The sequence below is a fragment of the Mustela nivalis genome (assembly GCF_964662115.1).
Source record: "Mustela nivalis genome assembly, chromosome: 4".
In the NCBI taxonomy this organism is placed as follows: Eukaryota; Metazoa; Chordata; class Mammalia; order Carnivora; family Mustelidae; genus Mustela; species Mustela nivalis.
Genome location: NC_139023.1, coordinates 158128937 through 158151658, shown reverse-complemented (window position 1 = coordinate 158151658; position 22722 = coordinate 158128937). Strand labels below are relative to the sequence as shown.

The 22722-nt window shown below is 42.0% G+C and overlaps 1 protein-coding gene across 1 annotated transcript in view; it reads right to left on the bottom strand.

Moving 5' to 3' along the window:
* EBF2 (EBF transcription factor 2) overlaps positions 1 to 22722 on the bottom strand; it is a 189383-nt gene that overhangs the window by 43928 nt on the left and 122733 nt on the right. Inside the window, exon 7 of the mRNA XM_082727851.1 lies at positions 11211 to 11292. Coding sequence (XP_082583977.1) covers positions 11211 to 11292 — 82 coding nt within the window. The remainder of the gene's footprint in view (positions 1 to 11210; positions 11293 to 22722) is intronic.

The following is a 22722-nucleotide window of genomic DNA, read 5'->3' as shown; positions in this document are numbered from 1 at the left end:
CCCCCTTCTCTCTTTTCCCCTGGTTTGCTTCACTCTTCAAAACTGCAGGCCACAGCAGCTTAATGTTAGAGGGTCAGACACAGTTAGACTCCAAAACACTACACAAGGACACCTTTGACCTTCAAAAATCTTTACATCTTAGCTAAACAAATCAAGGTCAACATTTCTTACCATTACCTTGTTAACTATTTGTATGCATCTTTGCCAACGATCTTCTGATCATATAACCATCAGTACCACTTGTTCTCCCGAGCTCATGAGCTGATCTGTTTTCAGGGTAGCAAATTTAGTCAAAGGGTGCTGTTTTGGAGGTAGCCGAAACTAGAAGTCACGGGCCTTATAACAAACATATGGAGAATATTGCCGACAAAGGAACTTCTATGTCTCATCAGTGTCTCCTATCACCTAAACCTGATACCTGGTCTTTTCTAAAGCTGTCAGCCTCTCTTGGCACTGCCGTTATGCTGGCATGGCCCAAAAGAATGCCAATTAGGAATACAGATGTCTATAATTTGTGTGGGACGGACCCCCGGTTTTTGCTGCTGACACTGTGACAGCTTTCATTTGTTTCTCATAGTTGAGAAATATCTGTATTTTAGCTCAAAGCTCCGAAGGGAAAGCCTGCAGGTCAGAAACCCAAGCTACCATAGATTACAGTTCTCCTCGACTGAGACATTTCAACACAAAAGCAATAACCCATGATACTCATGCAAATATTTTTTATGACATGGCACTTTAAAAAGACAAAATTCCGAGAGAGAGAAGTAGGGATCCATTGAAATTGCTTGCATTTTTAAAGTGGAAGTAGTTTCTCCAATTTTTGCGATTCCTTATTTTGTTTCATGTGATCTCGAATTTTTAGTGAGTTTTCACACAGAGCAACTGGAGAGTGGCAGTGTAGGTTCTGTTCTGAATCATTCGATTACATGGCAGTTTTAGCCACATGAAGAAAAAGTCAGTAGCTCCCCTTGAAAAATACAAGACAGTTTTGAGACCGAAATCTGCAACTGTGTTAGCAATCTGCTGAAAGTACTCAAGAAAACGGATTGGCTTTCTCAAATTATTATTTTTTTCTTCTCATTATCTAAAAGTACTCCCACGTCCCTCACTCTAATAATTTACACGAAGCAGGAGCTGAGTTGTAAAGCGCTCTTTCCTGCCCATACAAGGCCACGGTGGGAGTTACTCTTTAGGTGGGCACATCCGTTAATCTGTACAATCAGGTTTCCAATGGAGGAACGGCTCCTTTGGTATTGGAATGATAGCAGGCGACATGGGAACCCTTACCAACCCGACTTACTTACATAAAAATGCCCACCCATGGGGCATTTTTATGTCTCACTCTAAAATGTCTTCGGCTTTGTTGGAACATCACACTTTAAATTTTTTTTTTTTTTTAACATCTCTCTTTCTCCAAGCTATAACTGTATGATTCGGTTGAATTACTCAAGTCAGAGGAACGACCAGCTTGGAGTCTACCCCCAGCCAGCCTTTCTCAGCTCATGCCCAGGTGTTCCTACAAAGGCCTTACGTCTCACATAGAAGGGTAAAGGAAAAAGAGAAGTCGTTATGAAAAGTGTGTGGAATGACTACATGATCTGCTCTTTGAAACAGATGAGTATCCTAGCGTCTGTACCCACGGGAGAATAATTGCACTGGGTTAGAAACCTTCCCATACGGATCAGAGTCCTTGCTTTGAAAACACACCCATTTCAACCATTTGGCGGACACATTTCCCTTCCGTTTCAATGAAGGTCATGTACCTTCTCGCTGAACGTGGATCTTTGGTAGTTTAATCTCAGTAAAGCCCGGATGTGTAGCATTTAGAGCACACCCGAGGTGCAAGGCTTTCTGATACCTACCCACAAACACGCATCCACCAAGCTAAATAAAATGGTCTTGAAAATTCCTGTTATTTTGCCAAGTATGGAAAAAAAATTCTTTATGACATTTTACATCTGGAAATGGAATTAAATTCATGATGTGCTTTTCCCTTATAACTGTTCAGTTGCTATATATGTTATTTCAGCTTTCCCAAAGCGTAACTATTATGTGGGATTTTATTTTCCACCTGTGGTAGGAGGAAAGAGACATAGAGACCATTAAAGGGACAGAGAAAAGCAAGACAGACTTCTGGTTGTGCTGGCAACCAAGTCTGGAGTCTACACCATGAGGAAAAAATACTCCGTTGGTGTTTTTATACACTGGCTAATTTTCGCATTCGACAAGGGGACTCTGATGAAACAATTTTGTCTAAGCCTCCATTAATCCAACCCAGGCTAACAACAAACAATTGGCTACTGCAAATTGTTTCTCCCCACCACTTTATTCTTGGCACACATCGTATTTTCAAACCAGATTTAAAGCCTAGATTCTTCTTTGTTACTGGACTCCAGGGTCTCCAAAATTACCTTTAAACACCTACCCCACAAGTATGGATTTTGTCATCTTTTTTTTCTTTTTTAAAGGAATTCCCAGAATTCTTAGCAATCACTGTTGTTTCATATTCCCTAAGGCTAAATTTTCTGTTCGTTTAAGGATCAAGTGCCAAACGAGAGAACACGAAGTTGATTGCTGTCGAGACAGATGTGGGGCGTGGGGGAGCTGCTCACACCAAGGGAGGGGAGACTGTGGCATTAATGATATAGCTCCTGAGAAGACACTTTCTTTAGTAAGAAGACAGCCCTATGTTTTGATCAGTCAGATGTGGTTTTTGACACTCCTGATGACGTTCCCAGTGACACGGTACTGCTACGTGCAATGGAGACTCACAGAAAACATTGTCATAACTTCAAGGAGCTTACCAGGGAGTTGATGAAGCATAACAAACACTACATATAATCAGAAGAGATGACTAGATAGCAATGCATAACTGAGGACTATACTGTGTGGCCACCGTATAATCCAGGAGCCCAGAGGTGAGAAAAATGAACCTATAATGAAGGCGGTGACTATCAATTCCATCAAGGAAATGAGATTTGAGAGAGGCCTTGAAGAGTTGAAAAAGTTTTGTTACACAACTTGAGGTCACTGAAATCATTCTTCTGGCACTTAAAAAATAAAATCTAATTGGCATAAGCGCAGTAGTATACTGAAGACCATTTCCACTGGCACGATTTGCAAATTTGGCTTAGGATAGCCATCTTTTAAGAGTTTGTTTTTTAAAAACCAGTTAGAATGTGGCAATTTTTTTTCAACCAGCCTCTCATGTCATCAGGAAGCCTGCTTTACTACTAAATTTCCTTGATTTACTAAAAATCAAGTGGCAATTTTTTTCAACCAGCCTCTCATGTCATCACGAAGCCTACTTTACTACTAAATGTCCCCCATCTCAAAGGTCATACATAGACACTGGCTACATCTACCCTACCTCATTTTATTCCATTGAACCCATTGCTTTCCCCAAGTGGGATGGTTATGGTCAAGGGCAGTATTTTACTAGCAAACATTTTGAGAGCCACAGGGGAGCCTTAACATATTTGATGTAGTTCTTGACTCGCTGGGCCATTCTCTTCCACCAAACCCTGCCCCCCAGGGACCTCATGAATCACCTCTCGTTCATCAAAAACCAGGAGCCTGTAGTCCCCATAAGCAGCTACAAACCGATGTACTCCTATTGCAAAACTAAGAAAGCTTTGCTTTCCAGGAAGTTCTGCATCTGATTGTTCTGGAATGTGTTTGGTGTTAGGCTTTAGCACCCAAATTTGAGTCTCCTAAAATGTTTCAGCCTTTAAGCTTTGTTTCCACCTGCCTGAAATCTGACAATCTTTCCCAAGAGTTACACGCAGGCAGCTACTTTCTATTGCTTCTCTTCCTTTTCTCCCATGAATAACTCAAAACACATTCCCTTTGTGGGTTGGTTAAAATTTATATCACCCTGGTTCTTGTCCCCATTTGAGATGCAAAAAGGCATGGAGTAGGGATGGCAGAAGGGTATCCTATGAGAAGACAAAAGCTTGAAGTAACGCACAGAAAACCTTCCCTAAGCTTAAAGCACTGGACCAAGGGAAATATCCTCAGACCCTCAGAGGTTTTTTGTTTTCTTTTTTCCTGACTCCAAGTAGATAATTATTATTTCTCAGACTATCTGGTTTGTTTTACCACCAGATAATGGACTCACCTGTTGATTAGAGAGGCCATAAGTCAAGTGATTTTCATTATGAGCTTTAAAACTGCTGCTCGGTAGCACAGCAACCTTCAAATGGTGCATGAGATCACAGAGCAGCTGGAGTAGCTCTTGAATTGAAAGATCTGAACTGAAGAGACCTGCAGGCAGCTGGAGCTGTGTTAAATTTTTACCATTTGGAGTTAATTTAAACTCTCGTTTCCCTCTTCAATGGGTGTGAGAGAAACACTCAACGTTTTTTATTTAAGGAAAATAGATGGTGGTGCCATTAAAAAGTTTTATATAAGAACTGGGGGTTTAAGAAATCATAAGAGTTTGTTGGATGGCTCTTGGCCCCGTTCCAAGACATGAGTAGCCGTGCCCTTTGCTCCTGCATCGTTCAGTCAAACAGACTGGTGGCTAACGCCCCGCTGTGTGGACTGGGTGTCTCTGTCATCCACATTAATTTCCCCATTGTTCCCGTGCAGTGGCTGCATCCAGGCCCAAGGCCTCTCACAGTATCAACTACCCCACGGATGCCAGTTGGTGCTCACATGGCCTCACTTCCTTTCTTCATCCTGATAGAGATCTTTGCGTCTTCCATTCCCCTCTCCCCGCCACCATGCACTGCTCTCTCTTCCTCAGATGTCTGACAGACCTGTTAGCTGTGTCCCCCCACAGCACAACTCTTTCCCTCACCCCCTCCAAGGACCCTCAAAATTCCCTTTGTTAGGCCCATCCTGGAGGCATGTGCAGAGCCCCCATAAACAAGAATCAGCTCAGCCCTGATGTCCCTCCCTAGTCTGGATCCCAAAATAACTTTTCTTTCATTGCAAATGTCTGCATGTGCTCCCCATCTATCTTGACCTTTTATGTCTTGAGGCAACAGATGGCAAGACCTTCCAGGATATATTTCTTAGTCTTCTCCCTAGAATAAGTACATAAAAAACGATGATTTTGGTGGACCTAAACTAAAAATGGAATAATTTAGGGGTGAATCTGAGACACACAAGAGTCACTCAGAAAAGTTCAGCAAATGATGGTAAGAATCGTATCCTCACTACATGAAAGCTATAAGTTTGTAAATAAAGGAGTTTATTTAAAATTATCCTAAGGTTAGAGATATAGCCAGGTGCATGCTCCTAATTCCAGAATGACTAACAGGCAAGTTGGTGTTTACCCGTGTGATGGAAAATACCCCAGGCCTCTACAGTGATCATGCCTGCTTAAAACAAAGTCTTATTGGGGCGCCTGGGTGGCTCAGTGGGTTAAAGCCTCTGCCTTCGGCTCAGGTCATGATCTCAGGGTCCTGGGATCGGGCCCTACATCGGGCTCTCTGCTCATCCGGGAGCCTGCTTTCTCCTCTCTCTCTCTCTACCTGCCTCTCTGCCTACTTGTGATCTCTGTTTGTCAAATAAATAAATAAAATCTTTAAAAAAATAAAACAAAGTCTTGTTGAGGCAAAGGAAAATAACTGGCACCCAGATCTTGAATGTTCTCAATACCAACTAAGTGAGTGATCTGCTGACATCAGTGTCGTGTTATACCACGGAAAACTTAGAAAACCACTGGGAAGAGCATCCACACTTACTATCATTATAATGGCAGGCATCCCTGAGATTCTACCTCAGTTGCCCATGACCACAGCACTAAGTCTCAGTACTCAGCACCAGCCAACTGGCATCACGCCAGGCCCCATGCTTCCAGGCAGGTCACTTGAAGACCACAGAGAAACGTAGCTAAGCTATGTGAGTCACTCGTTTGTCATATTCTCCTTATCTCCCCACTGGGAGGTAAGTCCCTCAAGGGTGGCAAATTATCTCTGTTTGGCTTGTTGATGTATCTCTAGCACCTAGGATAGTTCCTGGCACACAGAGTGTCCTCAGTAATACCCAGTGGGTGGCTGGACTAATGAATGAGTGCATCAGTGTTTTCACCATGACTGGGAGGAGACCCAGTCCACCTATCTCTGAGAATGAGTTGGCAACAGTTGCCCAAACGTCACCAACTTCTGTGTTTTAAAACCTGAATGTGGGCACAATATGTTTGACTTCTCCTTGTCTTGGCTTGGTTTTCTTCCGGATTTTCCAACCGCCTGCCCTCTACCCACAATGCAGAGAAATAAAGAATGGGGTTCATCATCTCTTAACAGGACTGTTAGCTTCAAGCAGACATACATTTCTTTCTTTTCCTTCACTGAGCTGTTAATCTGGGTGTTTCACCCAATTGTTCCATTTCAATAAGGGCAGGAATGATTTTCTGCATGTATGGCCCATGGGGTTAGATACTTTGGGACCACAAAAAATCTTTCCTTTTTTCCCTTTATTTCTTCCTTTTTTTCCTTCTCTCTCTTAAAAAAATATTTAAAAATAATTTATTGAACTCTTTACAGTGGCAGGTATTATGCTAGGCACTGGGGAGAAATACAAAAATTTAAAAAAATGTTACCCTCAAGCAGCACAGTCTCTTAGATGAACAATAATTGCAAGACAATGTGATTGATGGGGTGGTAGCAATGTGTAGAGAATGGAACAATAGCCCAGAAGAAGGAGCCAATGAATCTGCCAGAGAGAGTCTGAAAAATGCCTCAAAAAGTAGGTGCCATTCACGTATAGTCTTGAAGCATGGGTAAAAGTCACAAATTAAAGGGGGCAAAGGGATCTCAGGCAGAGGGGCAAATGTGTGGAAAGGTTCAAGTAATAGTCCACGTAATAGAAATCAGTGAGGTGTGCCTAGTGAGCGGTGGGTATATGGAAACAACAGGGGATGTGCCCCGGGTATGAAGATACTAAGCAGCCATGCCTTTCCAAATCTGAGCTTTAGGACTGGACAAGGAAGAAGGAGAAGCAAGGACCTATTGCAGTTGTGTTCAGGAGAAGAGATAGACTTAGCATATACTTAGGGGGAGGAAGTGACACTTCACCAATAAATGAGGAAGGCACAGATCCAGAGAGCAAGTATTGAATTCTGCCATGAACATGTGCTCATTAGTAACCCGAGGGAAGATGCCCAGGAAGAAGGTGGAGTGGGATTTCTGCAGCTCCAGAGAAGGCTGAGGTCTAAGGATATGGATCCAGGAGTCACCTGGAACAGATGGCACTTTTAAGAAGGTGGGAAGATTATCAAGTGAACTCCCAAGGGGACAGGTCCCCTTTGTAAGAGTTAAATTACATGGAGGATACCCATTTGGTAGATGAATTTCATTTCCTTAGGTCAGGAGACCATGGAACCCTAAGAGATGTGGGAACACCTGACATTTTAAGCAAAGCTTGGCTTAAATGCAGCTTTTTTATGACAATAGAATCTATAGCTTTTACCAAATTTTCAAAAAGATCTAAGCTGGAAAAGGATTAAAATCTATTGTGTTTTGATAAATAGGTATATGTATTTATTTATGTCTGAGATACTTGGGACTTGGACTGAATTAAAGAGAGGTTTGTTTCAGGCTTGAAAAAAATTAATGTAATGATTTTGTTCTCATTTGGTCATTATGGGAAAAAGAATACAAGTTCCACAAATGTTTGGGGACAGGGGAAAGAAGAGAGGTGGGAGAGAAGAGGGAGTTTGGTTGGATTCATGATTTGGTAAGAAGAATTTCCTATTTCTATGCTGTTCTCAACAAATCTCTACAAAAGAATGCTTCAGATTAAATATGTTTGATCAGCGGGTGCCGTAGCTTAGCTGGTCAAAGCTCCTCTCTAGGAAATATATTTGATCGATCATATAACAAAATGGAGGAACGAAGTAACTGTCTATATGGTTTTAAAGTATTATCTTTGTCATTCTGAATAAATATGTATTTCAGAAATTCCTAAGTTACCATTCCTTCAGATCCTCTCGCCATGACTACCTACAATCTCCGGTTTGGTTTCATATTTTGAACTTGATCCAAGTCTCTCACTTGACCATTACAGCACATAGTCAAGACTTTCTCCACAGTAGCCTTCTCCATGTAAAGAGTGCTCATTAAAGGTTATACTCTTAATAGAATCTGAGCACAGTATAAAAATTATCAATTATTTTGTACATCAAGGGGCACTATCAAGAAGGTGAGAAGACAGTCATGGAATAGGAAAAAAATACTTGAAAATCACTTATTTGATAAGGAAGGGCCTGGTATCCCAAATATATATATATATATATATATATATATATGTCTTACTACTCAACAATAAAAAGATCCATAGCCCAATTTAACAATGAATAAAGGATTTGAACAAACATTTCTCCAAAGAAGATATACAAATAAAGGGCCAATAAGCACATGAAAAAAATGCTCACATCTTTAGGGAAAGACAAATCAAAACCACAATGAGATACTGCTTCACACGCATAGGATGGCTAGAAATTAAAACAAAAACAAAAGACCAAATAAAACAAAAAAAAACCCTAGAAAATAACAAGTGTTGGCAAAGATGTGGGGAAATTGGAACCTTCATACATTACTGGTGGGAATATAAAATGAAGCAGCCACTGTGGAAAACAGTTTGGCAGTTCCTCAAAAAGCTAAAGACAGAGTTAACATATGACTCAGAAATTCTACTCTTAGATATATACTCAAGAGAATTGAAAACATATGTTCACACACCAAAAAGCTTGTACACAAATGTTCATAGCAGCATTATTTATAAAAGCCTAAAAGTAGAAACAACCCAAGTGTCCGTCAACTGATGTAGAGATAAACAAAATGTGCTAACTTTTACAATGGAATATTATTCAGCCATAAAAAGGAATGAACTACTCATACCTGCTACAAGGATAAACCTGAAAACATGATGCTAAGAGAAAGAAACCAGACACGAAAATCCTATGTATTGTTGATTTGTGTATTGTTGACATGTATTATTGAATGATTCCAATTATATGAAATGTCCCAAATAGAAGAATCCATAGACACAGAAAATGATGAATCCATGGTTGTCAGTGGGTGGGGAGAAAGGGGAATTGGGAGGGATGGGGTTTCATCTAGAGATGCTGAAAATGTTCTGGAATTGTAGGGTGGTAATGGTTGCACAACACTGTGAATATACTAAAGGTCACTGAATTGCACAATTTGAAATGGTTAAAATGATGAATATGTTATATGAATTTTATCTCAAGAAAAAAATTCCCACAAAATTGCCAATTAATTTTAGCTCTATCCCCAAAATAAGACAATTAGAATCTAATTGTCTAAAGTTAGTTTAATCTAAACTTAAGTTTAGTTTAATCTAAACTTAAAAAAAATTCTTTCCCTTTCTTTGTAGAAGTCAAATATTTTCACATTGGATGAGAATCTCCCATCATTTTGAGATCAGTAGTATTTGTTCTAATGCTGTTAACAGCTCAGGCACACTGAAACATGAAACCATTACTTAGTAAATAATGGAAAAAGTATAGGAAATACTAACATGTCGGTGCTTAGTTTGTACATTTCCAAAATTTGAGAAAAATAAAATACCAAGACATTCTGTTAAAAGCCTCTTGAAATTGATGGGAGCATTCTCAAATTTAAAAGTCTATGGAAGTGGTGGTAAAGTAGGGGATAGGAATCCAAACTGCCAACCCCTCTTCCTACTTCTGTTTCTTCAGGAAGTGAAAGCCAAGCTTTGGCCATCAAGGTGCTCTGGAATCCTTTTAATCTTGTACATTTTTTGGACTGATATTATTTACGTTTGCATTTGGAACACAAAACACCATCCACCTCCTCCCCACACAAGGCTCCGTGTGGTCCCCAAGAAAGCTCATTTTATTTCTGCTCATCTTTACACCGTGCAAAAGGGGAAAATTGGTATGGTGGAGAGGAGGGGGTTGACTTTTTTAAGAGAGGCTGGTAATCATGTTAAATAACTAACCAAAAATGTCCCAGTGTCAGCAAGGCTGTTTGATGACCAGGACATGGGGGTGGGGTGGGATGACTTGAGGTTTTTGTTTTTTGGTTTTTTTTTTTACTAAGTAGTTTTCTCACCTTATGTGTGCCCATCTCCCCCGTTAACTCCCGAAGGACTCTGTTCCTAAGCCCCAGCAGCTCTCCGGGTGGCAGGCAGGAGCAGCCCCTTGACTGGCGCAATCCTGTGCTAAACGAGTGTATGTGACCCCTGGCTCAGAAATTATGAAGAATTTCAAAAAACCAACAACTAGGCATCCACTTAGCAGCTGCCGACAGTGCAAACTCGTGGTCTGGTGGAAGGGGTTTGACCAGATAGACCCTCCTGGTTCCTGGTTCCACTGTACCCTTCCTGTGATTTGAGGCGAGTTACCAAACCCTCAGAACCTCACTGTTCTCACCGAAAATACGAGTCTAATATCCCCATCCCTCCCATGGCTGCCAGACTTTTTTTTTTTTCTTTAAAGTCTCAAGCTTGGAGCTTGGATGCTATTGTTTAATGTGTTTTCCATGTTTCTACGGGGAAGGGCGCTCTCTATATTTCAACGGGGTGTACGAATGGCAGGAAAGCCTTTTGGCGGATTAAATAAGGGTCCTTCAAAGATTAAGGAAGGGAGCCAAGGGGGACTGCACTTCCTCTCATCTCCAACCTGACACACTTTGCCTCTCTCTGTGTTTTTATTAGCGCGTATCCTCAGTACATCAGTGGCAAGGGTGATGAAACCGGTGGCAGATTTAACTGCCAGGCAGCTGGGTCACTGTCCCGTGGGTCTTGTTGTCATGCTGCGATCTTAAAGTGACCACGGCTGTTTGGGCTGCTGCTTTCCCGAGGACTCTGAGAGAGACCACTGAATAGTTAATTGGTGGGAGAGGAAGGGAAGAGGCTGTTGCTTGCAGAGAGCACAGAGAAGCTGCTTTGAAAAATCCCAAAGTGGCTGAATATCAAGAACACGGGTCCTGCTGTGGGCAGCTGTGTGCACGAAGGGCAGCCCGAGGGCTGAAAATCAAATCTCCGGCCGGGGTTGGTGTCCTTCCCCTGGGGCCTGGGCAACAGAGGCAAAAGGCCTAAACACGACAAAATGCAGAAACCCTCCACGCAATGAGAGTTATCTGTATTGTTAGCAGCCTCCGTGAATAATGTTTTCTAAGGGGAAAAAAAAAGAAAGAAAGGAACAAAAGTGCTAAAGAGAGAGAAAACAGGACGACTTCTTGAACAGGGAGGAACGGCAGGCCCCTTACCTGAAACCTTCTCATGTCCCTCGGGTTTCCTGCTGTTTTCAAACAATTCTGATTGCACTTGAGGAAAAATTTTAGAAAGAATCTGTGAAGAGAAAACGATGTGTTACATGGTGGAATAAACATTTTTTAAGAGAAAATAGATCTGCATTATATTAGATTTGATTTGAAAGGGATTGTATTTCATGTCTGGGGAGTTTCAGCCGGCCCTGCCTGGGAAGGAACACTGCTGACCTTCTGCAATTTGCAAATTTGGATGTTTGCGATCACACGCCGGCTCCAGCACCGCTGAGGCCTGCGAAGCGGTTCACAAGCTGGGCTCTGGTTTATATACCTGGCCCCAAGCTGCAAGGGCACTCCGTCTCCCACAAATAAGGCTTCCAAAGCAGCAGTGACTCCTGCCGTGCAAAAATGTCTTGCTCCGGGGGGAAAAAAATGGCATGACTTCCCCCAGAATCCCAGGGTTTCCCACGCATGTGGCTTTCCGCCGACCACACGCACCTCCATGCTCACATACCTCACACACAAAGCGCTCCTATTCTTTTTAACCAATGTATACAAAATCAGAAAACAGTAACGTTGCCATCCAAAGGCAGGTCAGTCTGTGCAGGTACACACTGGGGTTTTTAGGACTCGTAACAAGTGTGAATGTCCTCTCAGACCTTCTGCAGATTACCGGGAAAAATACAAAGTCACCGAATCACCGTCTGAGGTTATCATTCGTCGTGAGGCATACTGGTAAGCCAACTGTCTCCAAAATAAACTATTTGTGCAATTTCTAAATTGGGCATTTTTAATCAGACAACTACGTCGAACCAGAAAAATGGCAGAGGTGACCTTTTCAGCCATTTACCTATTTAATGTTTGGGATTTTTGTTTCAAAACACAATAAGTTTTTCATTTATCTCACTTGCAGAGTCCTTTTCCTTAAAAAAAAAAAAAAAAGAAAGAAAGAAAGAAAGAAAGAAAGAAAAAGAAAAGAAAAGAAAAAAATCCAGCTTTTGCAGTGTTAAAGTCCCAGGTGAGCTAGGCCTATTTCCCTTTCTGTTACTATGACAACGAAATTTTACCGCAGTCCCAAAGTCCCTCCAGAACTCTCACATCCATGCCTTGAATTAGAACTTTAAAGGAAAAGATATACATTTTTTCCTCAGGATTTACCAACAAAAATAAGTAGAAATCAACAATGCTTCCAAAAATTCTATTTTAAGGCAACGGCTGGTGAGATGCTCTCTGGGTGACCTTCTGTTTATTTTTTATTTTTTAAAGAATCACACAAAAGAACTGGACAGTGCTCCAGTTAATTGTATCTAGCACTTAAAGAAAAAAAAAATCTGATGGAAAGATAAATAGTAAATGATCAAGGAGGAGAGAATGGGAACTGGGTTCTTCAAAATGATTTCTGTATCTGAGGATGTTTTACTCTAGATTTGCTAAAAATATTTGGCCAACTGCTCCTGACCCCTAGCTACAAATAAAGGTGGGGTGGGAATTTGGAAATAACAGTTAAAATTTTGTTCATGGTGTGGTAACATCTGCTTTTCCCTTCTCTCTTTTCATCTTGGCTGCGCCGGGAGGTTGGCACGACTTCCTGTGCCACGAAGGTATCCGGGTCTTCACCAGAGCTACCTCTGGAGCGACAGGGCAGAGGAATGCTCCACGTTTCTTAATTATTTGTTTGTTTGTTTGTTTGTTCCCTTTTGCTCCGCACTGCTTTATGCAGCGTTCAAATTCACAACCTGCTTTCGCTTCCTAAAGTGCTGTGAAACGTCTTCCAGTAGCACTCAGAGGTTGATCACAAGGCAAACATTTTATTTTTCTAAAGGGAAACGTCCTTGCACTTGTGCATTTACAGAAGAGGCGGCTAGAGTCACTCACAACCCACGGAGATGCTCTTACAATATGCTTCAAACTTGCTTTATTCTCATTCGGGTCTCCTTCCGAACAATAGCTCCCCCTCCCACACCACATCTATCCTCCAACACCCCCAAGCGTGATTTACACCTCTTCCCCTCCTATAGCCAAATCAAGTGCTTTTTCTTACTGAGTCCTTGATTTGGGGAAAGTTTTGCTTCAACTGAGCTCCTTATAATGCACTGCCCGTGTTTGATACATTCCCTTACCTACACGACCCTTTCTCTAAAGCATATCTGGTGAAAACATTAATGTTCGTGAAGACATTATTAGATGCATGGTGTGGAAGGTGGAAAAGTGCAGAAGGAATACATGTTTACATGAAATCAAATTGATTTAGGGAAAGAAGGAGCCTGCTGAAAGGCTCGATTCAGTTTCAATTAGGACCCTTACCAGTTCTTCGGGTGGAAAATTTTGACTCTTTTGCTGGCCTGGAGTCTAAGTCTGTAACCCGCCCAGCCCCTGCACACTAAGGATATAATCTTCTGTTCATGAAGGGGAAGAGAGTAGCGGAGGAAGGAGAGATATGTGGGGAGAGAGAGAGGGAGAGAAAATTCTCTTACACTGTACACTGCTTCCTAAAAGAAGACATAGCTGCTTCTAAATGGCTAGTCCAGAAATTATGACCTGGATATTTTATATGTGAGCCTAAAAATTAATTTAAAGGAGTCCTGGGGGTTTACTGCTGCTCTCTCCAATTTTTTCTCTTCTTTTTACTGCTAGCTTCCACCTCCCTCCCTTCCACCCCCCCAACCCACCCCCGCCCACCATGCTCAGGGGCTCGATACAGAACCCTTTACTAACTATACCATCCATTAACCACAGGGTGACTTGCCGGGAACAAATCCCCTGGGCCTGGATCCCTCCGAAGCCAGAGCTGCCTGGGAAATGTCAGCACTCTGCGCTCAGAAACGGGAAACCCAAATGAACTGCAAGATTCAGACCAAATGTGCAGATTCTCATCAGGCTGGAAGTTGTTATTTCCACTTTCTCCAAACAATGTTGACTACATAAATATCATAACCACTTAGCACAGTACACTTTGCAAAGCTTCTGATCTCACTCCTTAGGAGTGGACACACCAACAACAACAGGTTTATCCTTGGTCTCTAGATACACAGGAGAGGTGGGATCAAAATGTGAACTCAAGCAGCACATTGCAACCTGGTTCCTAGGTCAGCTGGGGTGATGCAATGAACCAAAGGGTGTTTCTTCACTCCACACATATGTATGACATGCCGCATGGTAGTCTAGTCTTGACCTGAGCCAACTGTGTAACCAAATTAGCTCACTTCTCTGGGCCTCAGTTTGTTCAACTGGGTCTAACTGGCTTATCACTAGGGTCCTTCTAACATTAATATTCTGTGATGGCAAAGAAAAGTGTGTAGAGTTGAGAGCCTCCAGAAATGGCTACACTGAGGGAAGAAACCACTGAAGACAAAAAGACCACAATTTGCTGCAGTCCAAGGCGGGGGCGGTGTGCAGGGTTTTCTGAAAGGTAGGTCAAACCCACTGATCTGAAGTGGTGGGGGGAAAAAGTAAGCATGGACTGCTGATCGGTGGGCAGTGGGGCATCTCGAGTGCAGAGAGAAAACAGGTCAGAGCAGGCAGTCCCCTGGGGCTTGACAGGCAAACTGTTGAGTGACCATCATCTTAGGCTCCCTTCTACATGCTTCTGAGGCAGGAGAAGGTGGCTCGGAACATCACCGATCAGAGCCATCTGTGTCCCTGCTCACCATCCTGTGTTGGTCCAGCAGCTGAAGGGTACAGGGATCACAGAGGAGATCCTTCAGAAGTTTGTCAGTCATCTACTCTGTGCCATACCCTGAGGCTAGGTGGAAGTACCTCATATACAATGCGCCATTTTTTTCTTACAACAACTTGACAACTAAGGAATCTTTCACAGCTAGGAAAAACGAAGTCACCAAAAATTTAAGAAATTTGCCCAAGATCACACAGCTTGTCAGTAGCAGAAACACAGATTTGAACCTGGGTCTTTCTCACAGCAAGCTCCATCTGGCAGTCTGTTTCCTGAACCAATTAGATCGTGGTGACAGTTGCACAACTCTGTGAATACATTAGAAGCCATTGAACTGTGCACTTTAAATCAGTGAACTTTATAGTGTGTAAATTATATCTCAATATAGCGGGTTTTAGAAATTCAGAAAATGGTCTGAAAGAAAGAAGAAAGGAAAAAGGAAGGAAGGAAGAAAAGAAGGAAGGAAGGGAAATAATGAGAAGAAGAGGGACGGAGGGTGAGAAGGGGGGAGGAAGGGAGAGAGGGAGGAAAGAAAAAGAGCAATGTGAAGAATTCTGGTTTCTTGGAGAATGAGAAGACTATAGCATCCCTAGAAGAAAACACTAAGTCAAATGGAGTTGCATGGAAGTAAATGCCTACTAATGAGAATCCTTGCTGAATTAATTGATTTAACCATTTGAGCAATTACGAAGTATATAGTATGCTCCACAAAGGTTCAGACACCATGGCAAATAAGATGGACCAAATCTTGGCTGTCATGGAGCACACTACCAAGCTATTCAAAATATGCTTCTTCAGATTCTGAGAGAAATCTGGAGATCCCTGAATATGGGTCTAAGATTTCAGGGGACTGCCCAGCCACCCAGAAGTCTCTTTGTCTCGAAATCTCTGGAATATTGGAACACATAGCACTGTTTGAGAGTAGAATGAAAGTTCCTAGATGGGTCGAGATGTGTCCTGGGCCCTTCCCAAACAGAAACTGAGATTCAAACTAGTTGCACAAATAAGGTGAAAAGTCAAGGTCCAGGAGTGGGGGAAGAGAAGGAGGTACTGTGTCTAAAGCAAAGGAAGGGCAGATACTTAGTATTCATGCTGGATTCCGGAATTATAACCAATGATCTGATGGATACAAAACCTAGCCTGATTTTGCCCAGATTTGTGGTAGAGGTCATTCCATTCATCTCCCATTTGAAAGCCAAGATATAGCGCCTTCTGAAAAATTGCAATACCAAAAAAACGTTAAGGAAAGCACTGTGGGAAGGCATGAAAGCTTCTTTCAAGAGAAAGATTAGACAGGGATGTGTATCAAAGAATGTGAACTTAGCACTAGTAACAGCTACCATTAAGCAGAACCTTACTCTATGCAAAATAATATGTAGAATACTTTTCACTTTGAAACGTATTCCCTTAAAGAAATCTAATTCTGCCAACCCTAGGGATAACTCCTACAATGCCATGGTCACATCTTACACACCATGAGGACAAGAGTACCCCCATACTCTCCAAAAGCTAAGACCAGGGAGTGCTCGCTCTCTCTCCCTCTGCTGTAATGGCCACATAGGCAGGCTGGCTCACTGAAGTCTGACCTGTACATAGACTTGCATCAGCCTCACAAACCGTGTAGGTGTTTAAAAGCCTAAGGCCATTGATTTTTGAGGAAGACACATTTTATCTGGATTAGCTGCTAACCCTCCTTTTCTAGAGTCCAATAAATTAAAATTCAATTGGCTTTCACTGTTTGTGTGTGCTTCTGAAAACACTTTAAAACACTCAGACCTTTCTAAGAACTGTCAAATAATCATTTCTAAAAACTGCCTGGGATATCCTGGATGATAAAATCATATTTGAAAGAAGTGGGCAGCCCTCTCCCAGGGCCCTGTCAAGTTGACATCCTTAGGGGGACTAGGCAGAGTCAGGGGTCTCGTGCAGGATGAATATATCCCTGGAGCCATTTTCTCACTCGGGATGGCCAACATGGCAGCTCACTCTGCTTTATAAGGTAAGAAAACCCCTCAGTGTTAGGTTTCCACTAGAGACCAGTAAAAAACACGATGATAATGTTCCAGCTTTAATCTAGGTCTTAACTGTGATAACTAACTCTTTGAACCTTCCTACCACAGAAAGAATATATTTTCCTCTCCCAAAAGCCTCCAGCAGAATCCAAATCCAGGCAGTTAAAGTAAGGTGAAGGGCGCCAGTAGGCCCCACGCGTGGCTTGAAAATGACATGCCCTATTGATTGTTTAGGTGTCAGCCCAATTGAGAAAGGGCCCTGAAGCTTTAGGGCTTTGTGAAGACTCTCGTTGAAGTCCACAAAAATGAAGACACTCTGGGAGGTCAAATTCCCCATTGGTTCTTGCTGCACCTTAAAAACTTGACAGTGGGGCATCTGGGAATGCTTCATACTTGGAATCTGCTTGGTAACATGATGACAGGCACAAAGTTCAAGAAGATCCATGGAAAGAGGAGAAATTTAAAAATTTTGACTGACTGTCTTCCTTAGGCTTCAGTCAAATTCTCATTTTTATAAGCTGATTTTCTATCTATTCCATTTATTTCAACAAGCCCTTAAAATGTAAGTAGGAATACAGGACCAGAGTAGGCACAGAAACTTTAATCTCTACAGACATTCCTATGGAAGAGTTTAATGACCATTAATTCACTCAGGCTATGTCAGTGAAAGGCCATCTCAGATTCGAAAAATGTAAGTCTACAAAAAACTCTGAAGCACTAAATTTTCTTTCTTACAGCTATACTCAATGTCTCTAACTCCCAAAGGCTAAAAGACTAATCATGATGATGATTATAATAACAACAAAGAAATGCCCCACCTTCATCGACCCCATATTATGGGCCATGTGTGGTTTCGTTTAATCCACCCACCTCTGACAGCAGGAGAATCAACGTCTCCATTTTACAGAGGAAATAAGCAAGGCTCAGCCAGGTTAGCTTCCTTGTCCAAGGTCAAAGAGCTAATAAGTAGAAGAGCTAGGAGGGGAACTCTGCTTTGTCCGACTCTTAGAAGAACATTGCTCTAGTGGGAGTCTGGCCACTCTCCTTCTGGAGGAAAAGGTAGGACACACTGCCAAGCAGCTCTTTGTTTAGGGAACTACGGCCTCATTGATCCACATGGGACATCAGGTCACGTCCATCATCTTACTCTCTGGAAATGAGAGTGAAATCATTCTTCACGTCACAAAACAAAACAAGCAAACAAACAAAAATGTCTATCACTCCTATCAGGACCCACGTTCTCTGAAAATTAGGTGGCTATTTTGGAGTGTAGGGAAGAAAACAAACAAGTCTATCAGACATCAGAGAACAGGCCATCTCAAGAGCGCATCTGGTCCAAAGACGACCCTCTACAAAAAGAAGGTCAGCGATTACCCTGAGTGGATGAGGAAGACTCGAGGCCATTTGTCCATTAAGACTATGGAGAAAAAAAGGCTGGAAGTCAAATGTATAACCTAAGAAGTTGAATTAAGTCTCGGAAAACATTTTTTCAGAGTCAAGTCACCAAGCTAAATTTTGAAAGCATTACCCAAGGGACAGTGGAGACTCTCCTCCTTTGGACATTTTTAAATAGACCAGCAAGTTAATTTCTCTGGCAGCAGATAATTTCAGTCTTTCATGTGGCAGCTCGTTGGGTTCTCCCTACCAAGTCATTTCCACATGATGCCAAAGCTTCTGTATTATTATTATTATTATTATTATTTTTTTTTTTTTTTGCTTACTTAGTATTTAGTGTGAAAATTAGGACCCTCAGTTTCTTCCTCCTCTAATAGAGCCTCTAGGCCAGTAGTGAGGACTAGTTACACAGGCAAAGTTAGCTCCCTCACATTTCGCTGGGCATGCTTCTGCCACTCTCCCTTGAACTGCCCCTTCTTCCCCACCACCTTTTTAAAATAGCCCATTTTCCAAACGAAATTATACCAGAGGGGGTATAATTCAGATCTGGTTCTCTCTGCCTTGCTTATCTGTCCCGTATTAAAGTTCTTCCCTTGATTTTTTAGGGAGAGCTCTTTTCCAAAGAAAAAAAGAGTATGCCATTAACTTTATTACCACAGATTGCCAGAAAAGAGGAACAGTGGAAGATACTGAGTCAAGATCCTCACCACTGTTTTCAGTAAGCTCCGGGCAGGCAAAATCATTTGGTTCCTACCTGGCAGCAGGCACCATCAAATCATATTCTCTTTGGTGTTCACTCCAATGACAAGCTCCTGGAAGTGGCATTTCAGTGTGGCAACAGATCCTTCGTTACCAAACACGCTGCCTCAGGAGTGAGTCTGCTGTACTCATTCAGGCGCCGGGAGGAAGCCACTTCCCCCACCGTGTAATTCTGACTCTGTACTGATAGACTTCGTTTTATGATTTGTTCTGAAGTGAATGCCTCCCGTAGCTCAAATGGCAAACAATCGCCAAGGTATATAACCAAGGGGCCACTTTGATTCTTCCCTCACTACTGGCCGGTAACCCACTCTAGTTTCCAAGGACCTGGGGCTGGATGTTGGGACTTTTTTTTTTTTTTCCTCTTCTGTACTCAGACATCTTCACTCTTCTGAATTCCATTACTTGGCAACATGAGGCTGGTAGGGAAAAAAAAATCTCCAAGGAAAAGTCCTTGTTTTTGCACTCGGATGAAAATCTGACACCATTAATGAAAATAATAATTGAACTCTTTGGGTTTGAATTGGAATGAAACACAACACGAAGAGCATGTTTGTAATTCCAGTTGTTATCGTTAAATGTCTTTGGAGGGCTCTTTGCAATGTGCACAGTTCCATCTCTTCCTTTTTTGTTTGTTTGTTTGTTTGTTTGCTTGTTTGTTCTGTTTTGTTTTTAACCCAAATCCTCTCTTTTGCCCTATCCCTTCCTAGCCCTTCTGATCAAGAAAAGGAAAAAAGACAGAGGGAAACTGCGCATGTTACTGACTGACTTTGGGAAGCATCTTTCCGTGAGCCTTCAGAATTGGGATACAAATCTATTTCCCTTTCTAATGCCACAACTACTCGGGTGAAGGAGAGAAATGAAGTTATTAGCCAGCCATCAGCTTAATGGGTCCTTACCGTCCTATTTCCTTAGCGCCCCTTCTCCCCTTGTGCAGCCTTCCCCTCCCCCTCCCGGCGCTCTGCCCTCCCTGTGAAGCTCATCTATGCTAGGCTGAGCAGTGAACACCAATTACACCAAGAGCCCTTTGCTGCTGCCTGGTCCGCTGGTTTTACTGTTTTGCCAGATGGTTGAGGCCAATGTGTAAAACTCTCTACCCTACCATTAATTCATAACTTGGTAATAACTTTCCCACGGCTCCGGGAAATTGAAATGAAGTGCAAATGTGAATATTTGGAAAGAGAATCAAGGTTGGACAACTCTTTTATACCTGCCAGAGTAGATAACAGTCAGGCAAATAGATGTCCCTTTTTACACGGGCTGGAATGTGACTTTCCCGAAACTAAAGCAGACGGTCTCAATATTCGCTCCTGGACAAAGTGGCAAACAAAGTTCAGGGTTTGGGTCCTTCCTATTGTCGCTTTCTCCCTGCAGCTTTTAGCTTTAGACTTACTGCACCTATGGGTCCACTCACTAATGACCTTGAGTTTGAGCATCAATTCAATACTATAGTCTTATGACAGAGTCGTAGATTAGCAGATATGAGTGCATTCTCTTGCTAAGACAGGACACCATCCAATGTTTGTTAGCATCATTAAACTAAAACTGACTTTTCACCTGCTCCCATACCATATGCAGCTGCAAATTTTTAAATTAAACTATGAAGCCATGCATAAATTTACATATATTACAGACTAGCCTCTCCATTTAACATGCAAATGTACTCCAATGTTTCAGAACACCTTCTGTCGCTAATTAATTTGCTGAATTATAATTAGACTAATCCTGCATAATTAATAAGCACAGATTTTTTTTTAATTTGTAAGCAGCTTGAGGAGATCATTCACTTCCTTCTATAAACTGCTAAGTAAGTGTTAAAAAAAAATCTGGAAAGAACATGTGTGAAAAGGTATGTTTGATGTCGCATACAAACTCAAACTAGCGTGGAAGATACAGAAGTCAGTATTGATAAAGGTACATATTTGAAGCCAACATCCGAACAATCAAAAAAATCGCATTCAGAGGATGGGGACTAATTCTCCCTTTGTCTCCTTGTATATAATGTTTTATTCTTTGCCTTCTATCCGTCGGATCTTCCAAGATCACAGAGGCGGGAGAGGATTAAAGTAACCGTATGTTGTATTAGGAGAGATAATGATATTAACACTCCACTGTATATCAAAACACTCTGTGCATGCTGGGTGCTTATAAGCCCCTTTGATGGTATTTGGAATCATTTTCATTTTGGCTGCCAAAAACACCCGAGATCCATCTAGTGGAAACAATTAAGTTCCATTAGTACTGTATCCATTCGGTAATGATTACAATGAAGGGTCCCTCTTTAATGCTGAAGAGTACAGTCTCAAAGAAACGTATGCATCTGTGCTCTTGAAAATGGGAAACTGTAATAGTTTTGCAACCAAGCACGAAGCACAATTTTGACCCCCCAAAATAAACCAGGATCGGGAGAGTCAACGTACTTGTAGATACCTGGCTCGAAAATTTGAGGCACGGCAGGAATCTGGAAGGCCAAGGCAAACCTCACAAATAGTGACACGAACTGAGAATGAACCTCGAGAAACAAAGTGGGAAATGCGTGTTTTGGCGGAGTTAAGTGATCAAACATTCAAAGAGACGAGGAAAGAGAGAGCTCCTTGGCCCTCCCACTCAGCTAAATCACTAATATTAGCCGCCAAAAGATTGGTAGACCAAAAGAACAAGCCACTTAAAATGTGCCTGGCCGTCTATCCCTGGAGGTTTAGGTTTTTACAGTGACTCTACAAACAACAGCAACTTCTTCTGAAGAATGGGAAATGATTTCTCCAGGTTCGTTACCATATACTTCCCTGTTACAAGTCAGCCAATTTTTTTTTTTTTTTTGGACAAAGTGAGGACATAAGCTAACTTAGGAGTTGAGTTGAAAATTTAGAAGTAGTCTCAGAGGCCCATGGCCACCACCAGGAGCAGATGCCAGGGGGTCAAACCAAGGGGCAGCTTCTGTTTCTGCCCCAAGAGGCATGTACCTTAACTCCAGCTATGTCATGGGGTTATTACAGTGACTAACCAGCCTGAGGAAAATATTTTGAAAGCACCTGGAAAAAGCACAACAATTTTTCTGAGCTAAGCAATGTTATTACTTGGATAGTTTGGAAACGCAAGACATTTGGACAGTTTTTCTGAGCCAGACCATAGCGTTCGCCTTTGGTTTCCACCTGAAGAGATTAACCAGTTTAAGGGTATTTTTAAAAGCCTAAAAGAAAGGGAGTTTTCTGTGTCTTTCAGAGTTATGCAGAAGGAACATAATAACAACAGCTGGAATAATATGAACAAGAGGCTAAAACTATTTTCTTTCAAAAAAATATGTGAATGGCCATGGATCCTTAATAATGTCTTTACCTTTCAAGAAAAATCATTTTAATGTACTGTGTTGGACCTAGCATGCTGCATCCTATCTGTAGAAGAGCTCAGAGCTAGAAGGAGCCAGAAGGCCACCCAATCAAGCCCCACGCATGGAGAGGCAAGTGATTTGGTTTCGGTTTGGGGTTTCTGGGATATTATCTTCAGCTTTACCCAGCCGATTTCAAAATATGTACCCGTGGGAGAGAGCTGAGGGGCAGCCGTTGGGACCTATCTGGAGTTAGGTTTTGAGATATTCCAGACAAATTATTAGGGAGAAAGAGAAACGACTTGGCGGCATTTAAAAACTAAGGTGTAGAGCAATTAGTTAACAAATCCA